Source organism: Lithobates pipiens, unplaced genomic scaffold (genome assembly GCF_037356315.1).
Source record: "Lithobates pipiens isolate NorthernLeopardFrog02 unplaced genomic scaffold, aLitPip1_a1.2 Scaffold_19, whole genome shotgun sequence".
NCBI classification, from domain to species: domain Eukaryota; kingdom Metazoa; phylum Chordata; class Amphibia; order Anura; family Ranidae; genus Lithobates; species Lithobates pipiens.
Window position 1 is genome coordinate 116,300,111 of NW_027507764.1, and position 23,339 is coordinate 116,323,449.

At 43.6% G+C, this 23,339-nt stretch overlaps 1 protein-coding gene across 10 annotated transcripts in view; it reads left to right on the forward strand.

Annotated features, from left to right (window-relative positions):
- KMT2C (lysine methyltransferase 2C) overlaps positions 1 to 23,339 on the forward strand; it is a 407,832-nt gene that overhangs the window by 130,326 nt on the left and 254,167 nt on the right. For all 10 annotated transcript variants that reach the window (XM_077491169.1, XM_077491171.1, XM_077491174.1 and 7 more), the window contains exon 4: positions 20,321 to 20,506. In XM_077491169.1, coding sequence (XP_077347295.1) covers positions 20,321 to 20,506 — 186 coding nt within the window. The remainder of the gene's footprint in view (positions 1 to 20,320; positions 20,507 to 23,339) is intronic.

Below are 23,339 nucleotides of genomic sequence, written 5' to 3' on the forward strand. Positions count from 1 at the left end.
CTTCCTGCCCCCACAACAAGCAGCTTGGTATGGGGGCACCCGAGCCACTGCTCTGTGTTGTCCATTCAGACATGGAGCTGTGGCTCAGCCCTGTCCCCACTCTCTTTTCATTAGTTCACTGACTTTGACAGCAGCAGGAGCCAATGAGAAGGGAGAGTCTTGAACAGCCAGGACTCTCTCGTGCAACACTGGATTGAGATGGGGCTCAGGTAAGTATGAGGGGGGGGCTGCTGCACACACAAGGTTTTTTTTTTAATCTTAATGCATAGAATGCATGAAGATAAATTAAAAAACCTTCTGCCTTTTAGAAACACTTTAAGGTTTGATCATGCAATACAGGCATAGATTTAGCCATTGTGATAAAGAAAGTCTTTAGAAATAAAACCAAGTTTAATAAAAAATTTTTTTGACAAACTGAAGTGCAGCCTTAAAATAAAAAAATAAATAAAAAACCTGTAAACTCTATTGCCTGTAATGCCAGGCTGCAAGTGGAGCTGGGGAAGTAAATGGGAGTGAAGGAGTGCACAGGGCAGAGAACTGGGTGGTCTGGGAGGCTGTTATTTACACGGTGCTGAGCACTGCTACCTTGCTGGGATGGGAGACGCTCACCACATCCCATCCAGCCAGACATGAGACAGATGGAGTTCCTCTTCTGTGGTTTGCAGGGAATTGTTCTGGAGCTCTCATGCAGCAGAGAGACGGAGGGAGTCTACGTCTTTCAGCCAATATAACTTGCCAATAGTCAGGGGGTAGAGGAAAGCAGAAGTTCAGGTGGGTATTGGCGATTTTAGTCAACTAAAATGCAACTAAAATGGCATTTTAGTCAAAAGATTATGAATAAAACTAAATCAAAATTTGACGTTACTTACACTCTACAATTATCTGGCTCAAGGATCCCAGTTTGGTGGATTTATCCTTTTAAGGCGCTCTGAGATATTTTATTTGCTCAATAAGCAGCATAAACCCAGAGTTTCCTTATCTTTATTTTTAAGTTGGACCCAACATTTAGCTTGTATTTTCCTGGAATTCCAAAAATAACACAGCTGAATATTACTCACAAGTCCCCAGGAACTGCTTTAAAGGGATAAATATTGGATCATGTAAAAAACTGCATTCTGGTATCTGTATAACATATCGGTTATAACATGGAAGATGGTGTTCAATTAATGAATTCTGTTTTGATTTTACACACCGTTATTCCTTCTGAGCAGTTGCAGCAGAATTTTTTTTTTATTATTTTGTTACGATTTTAAAGGGATTGTAAAAGCAGAAGGTTTTTTATCTTAATGCATTCTATGCATTAAGATGATAAGCCTTCTGTTTGTAGCAGCCCCCTCCTCCAGCCTCCCTAACACTTACCTGAGGTCCCCCTCTGTCCAGCGATGTCCACAAATGTCTTAGCCATCCAAAATTCTCCTTGTTGATTGGCTGAGATACAGCAGTGGCACCATTGGCTCCCACTGCTGTCAATCAAAGTCAGCTAGCCAATCGAGGGAGAAGGGAGTGGGCTGGCTCTAGGCTGTGTGTCTGACTGAATACAGGGAGATGTGACTCAGCTCGGTTGCCCCCATAGCAAGCTGCTTAGTGTTGGGGCACTGAACAGGAGGGAGGGGCCAGGATCACAGAAGAGGGACCCGGGAAAAGGAGGATCCAGGTTACTCTGTGCAAATCCACTGCAACAGAGCAAGTATTACATGTTTGTTATTTTTATAGGAAAAAACACAAGACTTTACAATCACTTTAATAACCGGAATAAATAACTGATGTAAGCACTTGTGGCATTGATAGATTTTGTCTCGGCCCTTGTCACTGTCACTTTAGTTGGGCAGTTTGGTTTTTCTGTATAAATTGTTCTTTCAACTGAGAGCTTTAAAACCAGATTTAAAGGGAACTCTCACTTCTCATGAATCCGTTTCAATATGCTGATAGGTATATGAAAGCCGACCTCACCAATTCATTGGGCAAACTGAAGACTTGAGACCGTAGTCAGCACCCTGTCCCCACTCTTTCTATAGATGCTGCAGTATAGACACTGGCAGTTTTTAAGCCTCCCCAGTTGACTCCTCGCTAAGGATGTAGGTTTTCATGCCAACTGTGTTGTGAATATTTGCAGTGCATTTTCAGTATAGGCTTTGTACAGTCACACTTCTATTCCTCTAATGTTGTCATTATATGGACATAGCACTTAATGAGCACCTTAACCCTGCCTTGTGATTTTATTACTTGAAACTTTGGATTTTTGTTTTACATAATGGTACTTTTAACATTGTGCCTCTTTTGCACATAGTGTTCTGTGAAAGCTGATATGCCATATGCCATTGTGTTTGTCTAAGCTGTGCCTAATGCTGGGTACACACGGGAAGTTTTGGGGGTTTCTTTCAGTCAAAAATCGATCTACTAACACCTCCGATGTTAAGGTGACAATCTCCCCGTTCAGCTATTGTTTTCTGAGGGGGCTGCCCCCCTCTGGAACACAGCGATGAGTTCTCACAGCCATTGACTGTAAGTGCTAATCGGATGCCGGTTTGCCTGCATGCTTGTTCGAGGGAAGATGATCGAGACCGGCTTCTGTCAGACAAGGAGCTGTACACATGGGCCAAAAGTCAGCTGGTAACTTCCAAACTGACAGTTTTCAGGCCGTCTTTACCCAGCTTACGACTCTGGCCACTTTTTAATGTTTTGAAAATGAATAAAAATTAGTTTAAATAAAACTGTTACTGGATCTGCTCTGTAGTATTGTTTGTTCTGTCTAGTTCAGGGGTCTCCAATCCTTTTAGTAGAAGGACCACATTGTATATGGTACAAATATTTGCAGGCCGAAAAAAATCACTTAGTAAATGAATGATTAAAATTGAAATGAATGAGAATACATGCTCCTAGAAATAACTTAACATTAAAAGCCAGCCCTTCATATCACAGTTGCTGCAGACCAGATAAAATCGTGTAGAGGGCTGGATGTGGCCCATGGGTTTAGCTTTGAGACCCTTGTTCTAGGTACTGGCAGTAAGTAATGTGCTATTTTTCAGCCTCATGTACTTTGATTTTATTGATTGGCAGCATAATTGCTGCATATACTTGTATTCCCCATATCTTAAAGTAGTTGTAACCCTAAAAAAGGAGAGAGAATGTACAGTGTCATTTTTTGTTTTTTATTATTTTTACTTGAATATTAAAAAAAATTTCTTTTTTTTATTTTTGATATCATCCCTGTTGGGAGGGGGGGCTTTGGTAAGATATCATGGGTCTAAACAGACCCCTAATATCTCCCCTTTGAGATGAGGTAAGAGACTGAGGACACAGATTCCCCAGTCTTCTTCTCTACAGCCTCAGCTGGCTACTAGTATCAGTGCAACCCCAGTGTACAGTTTTGTCTGTTATGCAAAGAATAGAAAATTCAAAATTCATGGGTCATAAATGTCTGGATTCCTGAATTGTGCAGTTTGTTTCAAACTCCGTTTTATGGGAGATTAGAATTAGTCTTTCTCCATTTGGTCATCACTACCACTTTCTCTCCTTTCTGGTGGCAGTCAGAAATGGATATATTTCTGGATAGCTGCATGACTTCTTTAGACCACACCAATTTATTTTGCCTGTAATTTTTTTGATAACAGCTGGAATCGAAACAAACGCATTGTTTTAGACATGAGCATTTTTCAAAATGTAGCTTTGCAGTTATTGCAAAAAAAAATAAAAAATAAAGTAAAAGGCATTACCAGTAAGACAACCTTGCTGCCAATAATGTGCTCAAAGCCCCGGGTTAGCTTTGACCTTTTTATATTCAGTGTGGGGAATGTTCCAAGACTGGAGCAACAACTGTGATTCTGTCATTCAATTTCATAGCTTAACTGAACAGGCTGAAGCTAGAAGCTGATTGGCTACTATGCAGAGCTGCTCAGGATTATTCTGTCTGCTCCAGTTTTTAGCTACTCACACTCTCATGTTCGCTCTCTCTGGCTCGCGCTCTCTCTCTGGCTCGCGCTCTCTCTCTGGCTCGCGCTCTCTCTCTGGCACGCGCTCTCTCTCTGGCTCGCGCTCTCTCTCTGGCTCGCGCTCTCTCTCTGGCTCGCGCTCTCTCTCTGGCACGCGCTCTCTCTCTGGCACGCGCTCTCTCTCTGGCACGCGCTCTCTCTCTGGCACGCGCTCTCTCTCTGGCACGCGCTCTCTCTCTGGCACGCGCCCTCTTGTGCTCACACTCTGCATTTTGGGCGGAAAAAAACTGTTTTGTCACAACAAGATCCAGTTATTTACAGTCTGGACTTCTATGCTGTGGTGGTCCATCACAGATCCAGTGCATTAATTTTTTTAATGACATTTTTTATGTCTTGTCATGTTTTTTTTCAGGCATTCTTGTGCTCTGGGTTGGCCACAATACATGCACAAAGATGTTTACCCTGCACTAAAACAATAAAAAATAAATAGTAATTACTCTGCTATCGCCATTTTTCACTCGTATGATTTGTTTTAAATCCTATGAGTCACAATGCAGGTAACTGAGCCAGTACTGAATGTTGCTGCCTCATTTACTGGTGACTAATATTATGCTAATCTGGATCTCAGCAAATGTACACATCTTTCTAAGCTTATGGACCATATTTTATGAATATGTAGTTAAAGGGGAACTGTTGCTTTAGGTGATTTATTTATTTTAGTAATTTTTTTTTTTTTTTCTTTTTTTTTTTTTTTTTTTTTTAGTATTGCATTTCCATGTGTGATTTCTGGATTTAAATTCCATTTAAATTAAAGTGGAATTAAAATCATTCTAAAGGCAAGGCTTTTTTTTAACATCATGCTTTCCCTGCATAAAAAAAAATAAGTTCCGGTAGTAGTTTTTGTTCACGGCAGGCGGTCTGCTTTAAGATAAAAGTGGTCTCTGCGGCAGATTCATGGGTGGTGGGAGAGGTGCCTGCCCCCCTCCTACCATGTCCTGGTGGTCTCCACCGCTTACCGGAGCCGTTGGAAGTGGCGCAGATGATCCAGTCCAGTGGGTTGATGGGCAGTAAGTTGAGTGAGGGCATGATGGCCCTTGGAGTACTGGAGCAATGTCAAACGTCCCTTCCGCCCAACGGCCTTAAAGGCACATTTATTTTTTTAAAGACAAAAAAAAGGACTTTTTTTTTTTTTCTTTTGCTATTAAGTGTAAATGTAAGATCTGAGGTCTTTTTGGCCCCAGATCTCACATTAAAGCGGCCCTGTCTGTTTTACTACATTTCTTGTAATGGGAATAAAAGTGATCCACATTTTTTTTTTTTTTTTAAAGGGACAGTGTAAAAATCAAAAATTTCAAGTAAAATAAAGAAAAAAAAAAAAAGTAGTAAAGTGCTATGTCCCTCCCGTGATCGCATGCAGAAGCAAATGCATGTGTAAGTCGCGCCCACATATGTAAACTGTTTTCAAACCACACTTGTGAGGTATCACCATCATCGTTGCAACGAGAGCAATAATTCTAGCTTAAGACCTCCTCTGTAACTCAAAACTTAAACTTCGCCTATGAAGATTTTTAAGTGCCAAACTTTGTCGCCACTCGACGAGCAGGCGCAATTTGGAAGCATGACATGTTGGGTATCAGTTTATTCCGACGTAACATTATCTTTCACAATATAGAAAATAATTGGGCTAACTTTACAGTTATCTTTTAATTAAGTGAGGAATTTCAACCGCGCTCACAATTACAAAAATCTAAAAAAAATATATCTAAAACCTATAACAGAATAATATGTATACACTATAACTAGTCAAAAGTTATAATACAAAAACCCAACTAAGTGAATAATAAAAATATACTCTATAACTCATACAATAATCAAGTGTACAAAAAAAAAAATATATAAAGTGCTCAAAAATTATATATAAGCAACAGTTCCTCATAAAGACGTAGTCATGAGCATACAGTGGTAAAGTGCACAGAATTTTTGTGAACAATCAGAAATATTATGAATAGAGTGCTCAAAAATTATATATAAGAAAACAGTTCTTCATCAAGATGTAATCGTGGGCATAACAGTCCAATAATCATAAGTGTTTCTTCTCAAGAAATCCTATGCGGGTGCAAGAGAGAGAATTTCCTTTACCAACACCGTGCTGATAAATGGTAAAAATGCGCGCTTACCAAATCCCAGAATCAGGGGGGCCCCAGACGATGCCACATATGGCGAAACGTACGTAGGGTGGTCTTGACGTGCTTGACGCAAATCACGTGACATTTGGGCGTTCGCTTTGCCGGCCGGCTTTTCTTAACGCTGATTTGACCTTTATGTTTGTGAGTATGTTTTTTATTATGGAATAAAAGATTTTGGTTTACGGTTTTACGCTATGGGAGTCTTTGCTTGCTTTTTATGAATGGTCCAACCCCGTGAAAACGAGGTGATGTCCCTGTGTGATGACCCCTAAGATTTCTGATATCAAATGCCTTTCTGATTCTGGGATTTGGTAAGAGCGCATTTTTACCATTTATCAGCACGGTGTTGGTAAAGGAAATTCTCTCTCTTGCACCCGCATAGGATTTCTTGAGAAGAAACACTTATGATTATTGGACTGTTATGCCCACGATTATATCTTGATGAAGAACTGTTTTCTTATATATAATTTTTGAGCACTCTATTCATAATATTTCTGATTGTTCACAAAAATTCTTTGCACTTTACCACGTCTTTATGAGGAACTGTTGCTTATATATAATTTTTGAGATATATATATATATATATAATTTATTTTTTTTGTACACTTGATTATTGTATGAGTTATAGAGTATATTTTTATTATTCACTTAGTTGGGTTTTTGTATTATAACTTTTGACTAGTTATAGTGTATACATTAAGACTGAAACAACGAATCGATTAATCGGCCAGTAAAATAATGGTGTTAAAAAAAACTAAAATGAGCTCTTGATAGTACAAAAAGAGCAAATAATGGCTACTGTATTAATATTACTTTCACTGTTCTACAGTAAAAAAATAAACCCCTACAGTAGTGATTATCTGCTTTTTTCTACTATAAAGGGCTCATTTTCATTTTTTTAACCCCATTATGTTACTAAACGTCTTAGACCTGGTTCACAGCTATGTGTTTATTGGTGCTTTTTGCAGAAATGCACTACAGTTCATTTACATGGTTTCCTATGAGACACGTTCACATCTGAAAGGGTCAGGGACTTTCAACGCAAACTGGTGCTTTATTGGTTCAACATACTTCAATGGAGAAGCTGCAGAAAAAGCATGTAATGTGTTTTTGCAGCAATTTGTGTTTTTTAATCTGCCCAAAAAAATGTGAATTGCATTAAAATCACATGCGCAAAAATCAAAACGTACTGCAAAAAGCACGGCAGAAACAGATCAAAAGCAAACTGCATAGGTGTATACCGAGCCTTATGCTGGCCACACTGATCAATTTTCAGATGAGAATATTCAGACGAAAAATCTTTGTACATTCGCTGAATGAAAGAATTTTGTTTGAAATTTTCACTTGTTTTTTACATTCTGTTTTTAAAATGAATGTAATTTCTGAACGAAAACCACAAACACCGTCTGAGAATTCCTTTTGACTAAGAAGTTTTCTATGATTTCCAAATTTTCCTGTCACTGTGGTTGAAAATGAACGTCAATTTGACACATTTTTTTTTTTTAAGGTTATTAACCGATTAATCGATTAATCGAAACAATAATCGGCCAACTAATCGATTATAAAAATAATTGTTAGTTGCAGCCCTAGTATACATATTATTCGGTTATAGGTTTTAGATATTTTTTTTAGATTTTTGTAATTGTGAGCACGGTTGAAATTCCTGACTTATATGCTTTATAGGTGTGTATCACATCGTATCAATCGCAGCCTTTAGATATCTAGACTGATTGTTGAGAGATTTCTTTAGCGCAGTATTTTTTTCCCAAATCTTTTAATTAAACAAAGTGTATTTAAAAAAAAAAAATGCTTTTGTAAAACCGCTGCGCAAATGCGGTGTGACAAATTATTGCAATAATTTCTTTATTGGGGTTTAGTCAGGGAGCGTCTCTCCAAATTCCTTGTCAGGGGTACCTACCATAGTAAAATTGTTAGGGAGAAACCAATGGATCTCCAAGTTTGGCCTTGTTGTTGTTTTCTCTTCTTCCACTAGGTGGCCGGGCACTTGGTGTTACTAGACATGAGAAGGACAACCCAAGATCAGGTTATGGTTATGTGGGTGTCCCAGCCAATGGGCAGGGGTTTTCTTTAATCCCTGGGCCTGCTGGGAGAGCCTATATATTCAGTAAGGTCAGGTGATCTGTGTTCTGTGCCACCCGGACTGCTGTCTGGGTGGACGTGTGTCGTCTGCCCCAGGCTGCTAGACTGAAGATTGGGCCTATCCCGGGGGCATCTGGCTGCCAGGCTGTGTTGAGGGCCTATTCAGACGTAAGAGGGCAGCGCAGGGTTGGGATTGCGGCTTGCAGTCCAACCAAAAGTGCCAGCCAGAGAACCTGTCAGTGGTTGGAGGTAGAAGGGACCAATCGCCTTTATCGGGGACCACAGTGAGTAACTGAAGCAAGTACTGGAACCATATTCTCACTGAAGGGCACAGTGGAGAATCGGGAAACTTAAGCGGTGATCAAGTCAGGGACCCAGCCAGTGGAGGTGACGCTTGCAGAGCAGCCTTGTGTGCCAAGCTAGGGTCCGAGCCAGTCAGTCGGTTCGGTGAAGCTTGAAGGTATCCAAAGGGTCAAGCTAGGGACCCAGGAGGGAAGAGTGGGTAACGTTTGAGGGAGATACCACCGCAAAAGCTTTGAGGCCCTCACCGGGTTTGGTGTCAGTGAGATTCAGTGTCAGTGAGAGACTAGGAGCTCAAGGGACTGAAGAACTACAAGTAGAAGTTGTAGAAAAGGTGAGCAAACTTTTACGTTTGAATTAGGAACTTTTAAAAGACTTTTACCATAGGAAAAAGCAATCCTGCACGTGCAGAAGTGGTGCCTTGCTGGGGCCTTTTCCTGTACGGCTATTCTCCTATTAAAGTGGAGGTCCACCCTAAAGTGGAGCTTCCGCTCATTGGAACCCTCCCCTCTTCCGGCGCTACAATAGGCACCTTTCAGGGGGGAGGGGGGTGCAGGTACCTGTACAGTACAGGTATCTGCACCCACTTCCGGCATAGATATCTGCAGAAGGTACGCCCCTTTCCGCAGAATCTACGCCCCTTTCCGAAGGTCCCCCGCTCTCTGCTGGGAAACGCACGGATCCCAGAGACAGCGGGGACCATCCTTATTGCGCAGTGTGACTCGCGCATGCGCAGTAGAGAACCGGGAAATGAAGCCGCAAGGCTCCACTTCCTGATTCCCATACCCAAGATGGCGGCGGCAGCACCCAAGAGACGATAGAGAGATCGGCTTCGGGTGCCGACATCGAGGGCGCGCTGGGTGGGTAAGTGTCATTATTTTAAAAGTCAGCAGCTGCAGTATTTGTAGCTGCTGGCTTTAAAAAAAAATTGAGTTGCAACTAAGGGTGTTCTGGCCTTAACACTCTTTCCACCAAAATATATAAAAAGGGGTGTCAAAAAATAAATAAAACCCCTTTCTCTTTTGTTCGTTGACGGACACAGCTCATTTAATTCTTGACCTTAGGGTTATCATGCCACCTTCAGGAGAGGACTAGGCAGAACATGTAACACATATATAAAAACAGCAAGACTGCACAGCACCGCCCAGAGGGCAGTCCCTCTGGCTATAACCCCTCACCCTGCTTCGTACAAACACCTCATGCTGACCTAGTACAACTGGTGGCGGATGTTCCTTGGCAGCTACCGTGCGAGAGGACCTTCTATCGCAAGGTCAAATACTCCATCCTGCTTTACCGTCGCTGGTTTTAACGGTATGGCTGTTGAAAACCAGGTTCTCAGGGACCGAGGTTTGTCAGACTTGGTAATTTCTACTATGCTGAGGGCACGGAAATCATCTTCTCAGAAGATTTACCATCATGCATGAAAGGCTTACATCTCCATGTGTGAGGAGATGGGGTGGCGACTGCCGTCTGCGCACATACTCAGTTTCCAGGATCCTGCTGTTTTTGCAGTGAGGAGTGGATCAGAAACTTGCCTTAAGCACCATCAGGGGACAGGTATTAGCCTTGGCTGTCTTTTTTCCAATGTCCCTTGGCGACTCACTCATTGGTGAGTACTTTTATGCAAGGGGTTCGATGGGTAGTCCTTCCGGTTCGCCCACTTCTACTTCTGTGGGATCTGAATCTGGTGCTATTGGCACTTCAAAAACCACCGTTTGAAAACATTAGGGAGATTCCCTTGTTAACTCTTTCTCAGAAAGTAGTCTTTCTAGTGGCTATTACATCTGCCAGGAGAGTTTCTGAGTTGGCGGCCTTGTCATGCAAGTCTCCCTACCTGGTTATCCACAAGGCTAAGGCGGTGCTACGTCTGCAGCCCCTGTGTCAGCCACAAAGACACCTTGTGGCTGACACAGGGGAGAGCGGACAGCAGCAGCACAGCGCAGTACCTGGATCAGGGTGGTGAGTCCTGCGGGGGGCCCCTCAGTCTGTGGCAGCTAGGAGGGTGGACATTTTGTGCAACTTGCCTTAGGTCCCTAAGTGGTGACAGGCGAGTGTGGGTCAACATGGTGTCAGAAGCTGGCGCTTCTTCCCCAGACATCCCTGTTATTGCAACTGGTTCCCCTGCACCTGCATTGCCTATGGCCGCTCTGTCGGTGGTCCTGGAGGCCTTCGTTGCCAGGGTGGAAGTGGGGTGTGGGCGCAAGGGGGGTAAATATCTCCGCCTCCCCCCACCGTCTTCTGGGGAAAGCTCTGATGTACCAGAGGATGCGGACCAGGAGCGTTCGGACAGTGAGGATAATTCCGTGTCCGGGTCAGCGCAGGAAAAGGCGCTTGTAGGAGCACTTATTACAGCGGATTGGGATATCCTAAAAATGGAGGATACGGTGGGGGCATCTACAGAGGTGCCGCTCCATTTTGGGTCCCACAAGCTGGTCTGCACGGCTAAGGATTTTCCTTGCCCAAATTATTTTGATAAGTTTATTTACAAGGAGTGGGGAAAATCGCAGCGGGTCTTTTCAGTCCCGAAACGCATGACGGTGCATTACCCCTTTGAGGGGAGTCTCCTGAAAAAACTGATATCTCCTCCGATTGTTGACACCCCGGTATCCATGTTAAATAAGGTAATACGATTCTGGTGGAAGGGACGCCTGCTTTCAAGGACCCTGCCAACAGAAGGGCCGAGACGGTTGCCCAGTCCAGGTTTACTGTGGTGGCGTCAGCATTGCAGCCAGTGTTAGCCATGGCCCTGGTGTCGCAGACACTTACTGAATGTGCTAAATTGTTGCACCGTAAATTGGAGAAGCAACAAGCTTCCCCAGTCTGCGTGGAGCTGGCGGTCCAGTTGGTGCAGGGCCTTAAGTATGTCTGCGATGTGGCCTTAGATATGACCCCCTTGCTCTCTAGAGCCTCAGTATCAGCAGTAGTGCTACGTCGCCTGATTTGGCTGAAATGCTGGTCTGCAGACCAGGCATCTAAGAAGAAAGCACTGGCGGACTTGCCCTTCCAGGGAGAGGAGGCCGTTTGGAGCCTCGCTGGATGACATTATTAAGATTGTTACTGGGGGTAAGAGCACGTTACTTCCACAGCCCAGAAAAGGGAAGGAGCCACACCATAGGCAAGGGCCCTCTTTTTCCACCCAAAAGCAGATTTTTCGTCCGCCCAGGTTGGCAGGTAAGCCTTCCCAGTCTGACAAGGTGCCTGCTGAGGAACAAAGGCATCCCTGGTTTCGAAAGCCAAACAAGCCTGCGTGCAAATCTGTTACTGCATAAAGATTAGCCCCTGCCCGACTCTCGGGTGGGGGGGGGGGGGTCGTCTTCGGGAGTTTGCAGCCTGGTGGACCTCCCTACTTTCCGACCACTGGGTCTGTGAACTGGTTTCCTCAGGGTACAAGATAGTTTCTTTCTTGTCCACCAAACAGATTTTTTTCCCTCCAACCTTCATCTTCTTTCGGCTCATCGGGAGGCCCTGTTTGTTGCAGTACAAGACCTGCTGCTGCGTGGGGTCATAGTACCTGTACCGACGCCAGAAAGGTTTCAGTGATTCTACTCCATTCTGTTTGTAGTCCCAAAGAAGGAAGGGGTCCGCCTGGTCCTGGACCTCAAGGCCCTCAACAGCTTTGTGAAAGTACAAAGGTTCAGGATGGAATCGGTTTGCTCAGTGGTCCCTGCACTCCATCAGGTGGATTTTCTGGCATCCCTGGACATCAAGGACGCATACTTGCATGTCCCCATATGCATCAAGCATAAGAAGTTTCTGTGATTTGCGGTCGGGGATGAGTACTACCAATTTGTAGCTCTCCCTTTTCGCCTGGCGTCGGCACCGAGGATCTTCACCAAGGTGCTAGCCCCAATTTTGGCTTTGCTAAGGCAGCGAGGGATCGCAATGGTGGGTTACCTGGATGACCTTCTTCTAAAGGCAGCTTCCACTTCAGAATTAAGGTAGGATGTGACAATCGCCATGCAAACTCTGCTGCAGAGTAAGTGTAAAAAAAAAAGAAAGCAAATAAAGTGCCCACAGTACATGTCAGTGCCACCTGTCCCCTGTGCCATGTGTCCCATCTGTGCCACGTATTAGTGCCATCTGTCATCTGTGCCACATATTGGGGCCATCTGTCATCTGTGCCACGTATTAAAAGTCCCATACAGTGGTATTGTAATACTCAGGAGGAGTAGCAGAATGTATTTTGGGGTGTCATTTGTGGTATACACATGCCACGTGAGAGAAATAACCTATTACAATGACAATTTTGTGGGAAAAAAAATCTTCATTTTGCAAAGAATTGTGGGGAAAAAATGACAACATCAAAAAGCTCACCATGCCTCTTACTAAATACCTTGGAATGTCTACTTTCAAAAAATGAGTAATTTGGGGGGTATTTGTACTTTCCTTGCTTGTTCAGGTCGCAAGAAATTAGATAAGCTGCCAGTACTTCAGGTGTGATCAATTTTTTATGATTTGCACCACAGCTTGTAGACTCTCTAACTTTCACAAAGACCCAATAATATCCACTAATTTAGGTTCTTTTTACCAAATATATGTAGCAGTATAAATTGTGGCCAAAATTTTATGAAGAAAAATGAATAATTTGCAAAATTTTATCACAGAAACAAAGAAAAATGCATTTTTTATCAAAATTTTCGGTCTTTTTTTCATTTATAGCGCAAAAAATAAAAAACCCAGAGGTGATCAAATACCACCAAAAGAAAGCTCTATTTGTATGAAAAAAAGGACAAAAAAATAATTTGGTTACAGTATTACATGACTGATTAATTGTCATTCAAAATGTGAGAGCCCCGAAAGCTGAAAATTGGTCTGGTCACGAGGAGGGTTTAAGTGCCCAGTTGGCGAGTGGTTAAAAAAATGACCCCTTCATTGCTATTGCAGGGAATGTGAACACCCATGAAAAAAAATATATATTTAAAAAACATTTTTTTTTTTGCTTAAAAAAAAAAACAAAACCTGACTATATATCCTGAGAACTGGAAGTGACGTCAGCGTCGCTCCGGATCTCCAAGGGCATAGAGATGAGCGGTGGCCTTCTAGCCATCACTTATCTCTATGGAAAAACCCTGCCGACACCGAATGGTTCCCAGAGCTACCGTTCGTTAATGTTGGCCTGGGAACCACCAGGAAGCGATCTTATGATCGACGTCTGTGGAACTAGCCTCTTAGGATTTTTCACTCGATCAGTATTACCGGCACTACTGATCATTGTATGCAGAAAGCAGGGGAACTCTTCCTGCTGTCACGATACACTACCCTCATTGGAGGCATTCCCCCATCAACACAGAGTGTGTTGATGGGGAATCAAATCGCTTATTTTCTTTATTGTACATCACAGGACACAAAGCCAGTCATTAGCTACTTGGGTTATACGCTGCCTATAGGTGAATGGACACTGGTAGATCAAACAGGAAGTCCCTCCCTATATAACCCCTTCTACACAGGAAGTACTTTTTTTTTTTTTTTGCCAGTCTGTACGATGGTGGTCACTGATGTGATACACCAGGGCATGACACATTTGCTTTGAATCTAGGAGCCAGTTAGTTACGAGACAGTTTTTTTTTTTCGAGTAGTATGAATTGTCAGCTCCCAGGGTAAGGCCAGTCATTTTCACCCCCTAACCCTAATTAACAACGGAGCACCCAGTCAACTCCAATGTAAGGCTTTTACATCAGGGTTATGGGCTGGCCAGAAAGAATAAGACTGGCAACAGATGGCACTGGTTTGGCTCTGGCAGGTGGCACTGGCTGGTGGCACTGGTTGGCACTGGCAGGTTTCACACTGAGCCGAATGTAACTGACAAGTAACAGGAGAGAGGAGCTGTCAGAATTGAGCTTAGTGTCAGGGGTGGGCGGGAACCAGCAGCTGTCAAACACCAGCCAATGATTGGACTGCTTAAGAAAAGGGGCAGAGCCACATACACGTAGCGTCCACCTAGATCCCATCCCATTGACTGGTGTTTGATAGCTGCTGGCTCCCGCCCACCCCCAACATGAAGCTCAATTCCGACAGATCCCCTCTCCTCTCTGTTACGTGTCAGTTTCACACACTCAGTGGCTCTGGCAAGCATTGAGTGTGGAGAAGGGAGGAGGAATGGCAGTCAGTGTTAAATATCATAGCACTGCATGTCTGGGGCATCGGGAGTTGCAGTGAGTGGACTGGTGGCAGCCTAGGCGCCAAGGTGCGATCTCTGGTCACCATGGCGACCTGGCGCCTAGGGTTTATCGAGCCCTGACTGGCAGCATATTTGGAGGACTTGACTGTTCTATTTAGAATCATGGACTTTATTTGGATCCATTCGAAAGAGCTGTTGGGCAAAATGGATGGTACCCGAGCCTCATTGGACAGGAGAGAAGATTCCTTGAGGTTTTCCCCTCGTGATGGGTGAAGGCTGGACTCCAGTTAGACTCTGCGGCAGGAATGGTAAGTATGCATGTTTCAGTTTCATTTAAAAAAAAGATCCGACTGTTTGTTTTTTCTCCCGGTGGCCACTGGGGGCAGTGTGCTGTTGGTCATGCTCTCTGTACTTCTCAGGAGTATTAGGCTGCAGTGTCTCCTCCCGCCACTAGAGGGCGTGGGTTCACTCAGCATGGCCTAATCCTGTATAGACCGGAAGTAGAGCTGCCATTTTGTGGTGAACCATGTGGGCCGGAGGATCAGCAAGGCCTCTAAAGCTTAACTAAGGCCATAAGAGCTACTTTACCAGATAAGTAATTTACTGCATAAAGGTATTTTTGTGTGCTTGCTGCCTAATCCTATCCTACAACTGTCTGTCGATACACCCCTCTATGGGCGAGGAAAAACTTTTACGGCTTTGTGTCTCCAGTATAGTGTGTGTGCGCTGTAATGGAGCAGCATAGAGGCTGCATTGGATGCATATGTGCTTGGCAAATCCTGCATGGGGCCTGGTGTAGGTGCAGACTTGCAAACTTGCTTAACCACTTGCTGACCGGCTCCTGTACATATACGTCGGTACTTTAACCACTTGGGATCCGCGCTATTGCCGAATGACGGCATTAGCGCGGACCTAGATTGCCGGGACTACGTCTATTGACGTAGTCCCGGTTACGAGCGGCCTGCGCGCCCTGTGATCGGCGAGTCCGTGAGACTCGCCTGATCACCGATCCGTGTAAGGGGTCGATCCCGACCCCTTATCACGTGATCAGCTGTCAGCCAATGACAGCTGATCATGTGATAAAACGGAGCCGGTAATCGGCTAGTATTCCTCCTCGCGCTGACAGCGCGAGGAGAAAAAAAAAAAGCCGATCGCCGGCGGCCGTGTTCGGGACATCAGTCCCGATCACGGCCAGCAATTTAAAAGGACACCTGCCCCCTGCCAGTGCCCACCTGCCACCCGCAGTGCCATCCTGAAATAAAGTAAGTGCCCCCCTGTCAGTGCCACCCAGCAGTGCCCATAGTGCCCACAGTGCCACCCAGCAGTGCCCACAGTGCCACCCAGCAGTGCCCACAGTGCCACCCACAGTGCCACCCAAAATCTGCCTCAAAGGTGCTGCACCCCAGTGCCGCCCATCAGTGCCCAGCAGTGCCACCCATCAGTGCCCAGCAGTGCCACCTATCAGTGCCACCTATCAGTGCCCATCAGTCCCATCTATCTGTGGTACCTATCAGTGCCCATCCGTGCCACCCATCCGTGCCACTTATCCGTGCCACCCATCCGTGCCATCTTATCTGTGCCCATCTTTGCCCATCAGTGCCGCCTTATCTGTGCCCATCGGTGCCGCCTTATCTGTGCCTATTAGTGCCGCCTTAACTATGCCTATCAGTGCCCACCAGTGCAGCCCATCAGTGCCCACCAATGCAGCCCATCAGTGCCCACCAATGCAGCCCATCAGTGCCCACCAATGCAGCCTATCAGTGCCGCCTAATCAGCGCACTTCAATGAAGGAGAAAAATGACCCGTTTGCAAAATTTTATAACAAACTATTAAAACATGATTTTCTTATTTTTTATTTTTTGCATCTTTTTTTGTTTGTTTAGCAAAAAATAAAACTCCGAGCTGTAACTAAATACCACCAAAAGAAAGCTCTATTTGTGGGAAAAAAATGATAAAAATTTCATTTGGGTACAGTGTTGTATGACCGCGTAATTGTCACTCAAAGTGCATCAGCGCTGAAAGCTGAAAATTGGTCTGGGACTGAGGGGGGTTTAAGTGCCCAGTAAGCAAGTGGTTAAAGATAGATATCTTGGTAACGGCAGCAGCTGCTGCCACAACCGATGTATCCATCTTTTCGGTGTTTACGATAATGGTGGTCTCTGCAGCGGATTCGCCGCGAGATCACCGCTGGCGGCGGGAGAGGGCCCACCACTCTCCCGCACCCTCTGCCACTTGCGGGAGCCGTCGGCAGCGACGGAGGCGATCGGGACCTGTCCGTGGCTGGGTATGGAGACCAGTGAGGGGAAGATATCCCCCACCCATCTCCATACCATAACAGGGCGGAAGCAACGTCAAAGCGTCACTTCCGCCCATGTGTCTTAAAGGGCTATTTTTATTTATTTTTTGATTTTTCAAATGGCATTTTTTTTATTTATTTTTTTATTGAATTTAATTACAAATATGAGATCTGAGGACTTTCCAACCCCAGATCTTATATTTTAGAGGACCTGCCATGCTTTTTTCTATTACAAGGGATGTTAACATTTTTTTTTTTTTTAAAGTGCCCCGTCCCAACGAGCTTGTGCGCAGAAGCGAACGCATACGTGAGTAGCGCCCGCATATGAAAATGGAGGTCAAACCAGACATGTGGGGTGTCGCCACAATCGTTAGCGTGAGAGCAATATATCTAGCCCTAGACCACCTCTAACTCAAAACATGCAACCTGTAGAATTTTTTAAACGTCACCTATGGAGATTTTTAAGGGTAAAAGTTTGACTCCATTCCACGAGCAGGCGCAATTTTGAAGCGTGACATGTTGGGTATCAATTTACTCGGCATAACATTATCTTTCACAATATAAAAAAATTGGACTAACTTTACTGCTGTATCTTTTTATTTTTTATTCAAAAAAGGGAATTTTTTCCCAAAAAAGTGCGCTTGTAAGACCGCTGCGCAAATATGTTGTGACAAGAAGTATTGCAATGACCGCCATTTTATTCTCTGTAGTTTGTTAGAAAAAAAAAAGCATGTTTGGGGGTTCTAAGTAATTTTCTAGTAAAAAAAAATGTTTTTAACTTGTAAACGCAGAGTCTGAAAAAGAGGCTCGGTTTTTAAGTGGCTAAATGGAAAAAGGGATGCCACCGCTTCAGGCCAGTCAGCTGAAACACAGACTTCTCCTGGAATTGAAGAGCCCCAGGTGCTAGCTAATGCGTATATCAAATGAAGATGAACGGGAAAACTCTAGACAGCCGCACTCCACAAAAAATTACTTTTGCCTTTATTGAAAAATTGGGATCACACTGTACAAGTCACAGCAAAGTAATGCAGATAGGAGGAGCTGACGTGTTTCACACTACGGAGAGTGCTTACTCGTAGTAACCACCAATATTTTCCAGCACTGCCTTAACCCACTTGGAAATGGCATTCACCAGAGCTTCACAGGTTGCCACTGGAGTCCTCTTCCACTCATGACATCACAGAGCCGATGGATGTTAGAGACCTTGTGTTCCTCCACCCTCCGTTTTGAGGATGCCCCATAGATGCTCAATAGGGTTTAGGTCTGGAGACATGCTTGGCCAGTCCATCACCTTTACCCTCAGCTTCTTTAGCAAGGCAGTGGTTGTTTTGGAGGTGTGTTTGGGGGTTATCATGTTGGCATACTGCCCTGCAGCCCAGTCTCCAAATGGAGGGGATCATGCTCTGCTTCAGTATGTCACAGTACATGTTGGCATTTATGGTTCCCTCACTGTAGCTTCCCAGTGCCAGAGGCACTCATGCAGCCCCAGACCATGACACTCCATGCTTGACTGTATACAAGACACACTTGTCTTTGTACTCCTCACCTGGTTGCCGTCACACATGCTTGACACCATCTGAACCAAATGCATTTATCTTGGTCTCTTCAGAGCACAGGGCATGGTTCCAGTAATCCATGTCCTTATTCTGCTTGTCTTCAGCATACGGTTTTCAGGCTCTTTTGTGCATCATCTTTAGAAGAGGCTGGTCTTAGCGCTGACAGGCTGACCCTCCACCCTTTCAACCTCTGCAGCAATGCTGGCAGCACTCATATGTCTATTTCCCAAAGACAACCTATGGATATGACACTGGGAACGTGCACTCACCTTTTTGGTCGACCATGGAGACTCCTGTTCTGAATGAAACCTGTCCTATTAAACCACTGGTCTTGGCCACCGTTCTGCAGCTCAGTTTCAGGGTCTCGGCAATCTTCTTATAGCCTAGGCCAGCTTCATGTAGAGGAACTTCCAGTGACCAGTAAGAGAGAGTGAGAGCGATCAAATCAAATTTAACACACCTGCTCCCCATTCATTCCTGAGACCCTGTATCACTAACGAGTCACATCGGGGAGGGAAAACTGCTAATTGGGTGCAATTTGGACATTTTCACTTAGGGGTGCACTCTCTTTTGTTGCCAGTGGTTTAGACATTAATAGCTGTGTGTTGAGTTATTTTGAGTGGACAGCAAATTTACACTGTTATACAAGCTATACACTCACTACTTTTCATTGTAGCAAAGTGTCATTTCTTCAGTGTTGTCACATGAAAAGATAGAATAAAATATTTACAAAAAGGTGAGGGGTGTACTTACTGTTGTAAGATACTGTATGTGTGTTTATGTGTGTGTGTATATATATATATATATATATATATATATATATATATATATATATATATATATAATTTATGAGATTATAGATATATAATACTTTTAATATATATATATATATATAAGTATTATATATCTATAATCTCTTATAGATTGTAAGCTCACTGGCCGTAAAATGCTCTCTGAAGATCCAAACATGTTACACATGTGACCAAGTCCTTATTTTTGTACAATGACTGCTGTGGTGGTAATCGGGGACACTTGCTTACATTGGATTGTCTAAAATAATATATATATATATATTTTTTATTTTATTTTTTTATATCGCCTACAATGCTAAGTTAAAAACATTGAAATTGTATGCAGTGACCATAGAACTCCTTTAACCACTCACAGCTAGAAAGCCATCCATAGTTTACAACTGTCATGTGACCTGCTGTGATTGGTTGCGGTGGTCACATAGTACCAGCAGCAGGCTGGAACAGTGAGCAGTCATTGGCTGTTTCCCTTGGACACAGCCTGTGATTGTGTCATGCGATCCAGGAGGATGTCGTACATTCACCCGGATCAACGAAATGCTGCATTATTAGGCCATAGGCCACACACTCGCCCACTCAAACACACAGGCAAATCTGACAAGTCCCCGTAGTGTGAGACCAGGGTGTGCTTTCAGAAGATATTAAACTGGGGGTTTTAACTGATTTTCAGACCTAAATTTTTTTTTTTGTAAATGTGTGTAAGAAATGGCTTTGGCAGCGAAAGGGTCAATGCCTTTGTTGTAGAGATGAGGACTGTGGGAGTGATTTTAGTTGTTTAGGGAAAGACAGCTGAGCAGGGCTGGCACCATTCAATCCACAAAATTGCTGTGTGTTGGCATCCCACAACAAGAAGTTAGTAGCTGACAGATCAACAGGTATTTTTAATTTTTCTTTTTCTTTTTTTCTTTAATAGAATAAAACATGGTGGGGATGTGCATTTATTGCAGCAGTATACTGCATATGTTTATTTTTTTATTTTTTATTTATATTTTGTTCTAACATGCACTTTGACTTTTTTTTTTGCAGTGAACAACTTTGTGCGTTCTGTTACTGTGGTGAAAGGAGTCTCTTGGGGCAAGGGGAATTAAAACATTTCAGTCCATCTCCCGACTTTATCTTGCCATGGAAAACACTGACTGAGAATAGAGATCCTGATGGCAGTGATGAGATTTTCAAAGCCACCGGAAAGACAACAAAACGAGGGCATCGAAAGTGAGTATGCATGACAACTGTATGGTTTAGGGTTGCCTTTAACATATATGCCTCCTATATACAGTGATGTGAAAAAGTATTTGCCCCCTTACTGCTCGACCCTATGTGAAAAAGTTATTACCCCTAAACCTAATAACTGGTTGTGCCACCCTTGGCTGCAACAACTGCAATCAAGCATTTTCGATAACTAGCAATGAGTCTTTCACATCACTGTGGAGGAATGTTGGCCCACCCTTCTGGGCAGAATTGTTTTAATTCAGCCACATTGGAGGGATTCCAAGCATGAACGCCCTGTTTAAAGTGGATGTAAATCCCATTTATGAAATCTAGCCTGGACACACACATCTGTAGTGTTTACTTATCTTTTTCCAAAGCTCTGAGTGCCGTGTTTTTCTGCTGCTCCGTTCCTCTGTTATCCACATTATAACTTCTGACAATTTCTCCGACACCTGAGATAAAACCAGCTGGAAATTTGTGTCAGGGAGGGTGCTATAAATAGATTAGCAGAGAACTGGTCTATTCACAGCACGGCTCTGCATGTTTCTTCATTCTTCTGTCAATGTGCAGGGGGAGGGTGTGTGCCTTTTCTCAAATCAGCTGTCACACAGTGTATGCCCAGACTTAACATCCAGTGGTGGAACAGGAAGTAAATGTCTAACACAATGTTCACTTTCTAAACCATGCAGAAATCTGAAGAAAGCAGATATACAAATAAAACTAGGTAGGGAGATGTTTCATCTCTGTGTATCATTTGAGGCTGTTATCTTCACTGGGTATATGTGAGTGGTCATGCCACAGCAAGCACCTTAATCGTATTTAAGTACGGACTTTGACTAGGCCACTCCAAAACCTTAATTTTGTTTTGTGAGCTATTCAGAGGTGGACTTGCTGGTGACAATGCATTAAGGTCAAAAAATATATATATTTTACCTTTTTAGAACCACCTTAAATTTAAAAAAAGATATGCTTAGTGCAAATCCCTTTTTTATTAATATATGAAAGACCATGTTTCTGTGTATAGCTACTGTAAGTATGTATGTACATGACATGGGAGGCAACAACTTTACTTGCATATCACTTTACATCGCGTCTCACTTGATCCTCTTATATCTCAATATCTGACAGAAAGGGTCTACTTCAAAACAATAGACTTTCTGCAGTCTTTAATCGTTTGAAATAACCCCAATGCTTCTGCTAGTCAGGGGTTTGGATTACTGAATGTTCCCCACCCAGAAAAATATTTACTTTGGAAAGTAAATGTTAGTCAATAATGTGAACCTGTGTTGACTCTAAATACCCAATCATACGTGAGAGTTAAAAAAAACAGGATATTTGCCATCACATCATCGGGTATTAAAAGTAAACACAGCTTTGTACAATTTACTAATACTGTGCATTCATAAAGTATTTAGATCCCCTTGACTTTTTTTTTCAATTTTGTTATGTTGCAGCCTTATGCAGTTGTTTAACCACTTCCCGCCCAAGGTACTTCCCAGGACGTCCTTGACTTTAACCGCTACACGCGCACCTCACGCAGATATACTGCGGCAGAAGGGCGCGTACAGGAAGATTCACATACCTGTACATTGCCCTGTAAGATGCGGCTTGCGGGCACGTGTGCACCGCCGGGAGCTCTGTGACCATGATCAGCGTCTCGCGGTGAGGAAGAACAGGGGAGATGCTAATGCAAATTCTGCCTAATGACACTGTCACTGATCTCAGTAATCTGTAATCGGGAGCGGTGATCAGTGACGTGTCACACACAGCCCCCCCAACAGTTAGAATCACACCCTAGGACACACTTAACCCATACAGCACCACCTAGTGGTTAAACCCTTCACTGCTAGTGACATTTTTACAGTAATCGATGCAATTTTCTAGCATTGATCGCTGTATTAATGCGCAAGAAGGGACAGGCAGCTTCTTAGGCTTCCATTGCCTATTGGTCTGTCAATTTATCATTCAGGCCTACGGTCTGAAACATAATGCTCCTCCCTTTTAGGGTAAGAGCTCATTCTATCAGGGGTGTAGGAACCTCCTGGGCTCCTACACACCTGGTGACTATGCAAAAAGGCTTCATGCACACTTGAGCTAAAAAAACACTACTTTTACAGTCTGCCTCTAAATTCCCCTCCATGTTAACCTATGTGTCCATGCACACTATAGGCGTTTAGAGGCAGAAAAAAAAAACATCGCTTGTGCCCTCAGGAGAGGAGCTTTTGAGCATAAAAAACTCCTGACGCACTTAAACGAGTCTAAATGTGTAAATACATCTAATCATGCATTAACACTAGCACTTTTTTATTTATTTTTTTCATTTCATTGGCCAGAGTAAATGAACGTTCTGGCCAGTGAAATAAATGCCCAAGTGATTAACTTGCCTAAAGAAGCCAAAATATGGCTTAAGCCTAGTACACGTGGTGTGAATTGGTCTGACAGAAGCCGGCCGTTCATCTGCCTTTTGTCGAATGGGCATAACCGAAAAAGCTTTGCTGACCGGCACCCAATCAGCGCTCTTAGGCAATGGATGAGATCACTGACTGCAGTGTAGTGGTGGTGGGGCCACCTCCCTGTCAGAACACAACACCACAGCAGGGGAGATCGCTGTACTAACATTGGCTAGTTAGTACAGCGGTTCCTTCGGAGCTGTCAGTTTTTTTTTCATCCCTGCTGTGTTGAATGAAAAAATTATTGGTCTGTACTAAGCTTTTGGAACAAATTTGCAGCTGCCCTTCTCCAGGAGAAATGCATTTAGTGGCCTCATTCTGTTTTTAGTGGTATAAAATATTGGTTTTCAATGCAGACTTTCAGTTAGCGCCCATAGTGAAATGAC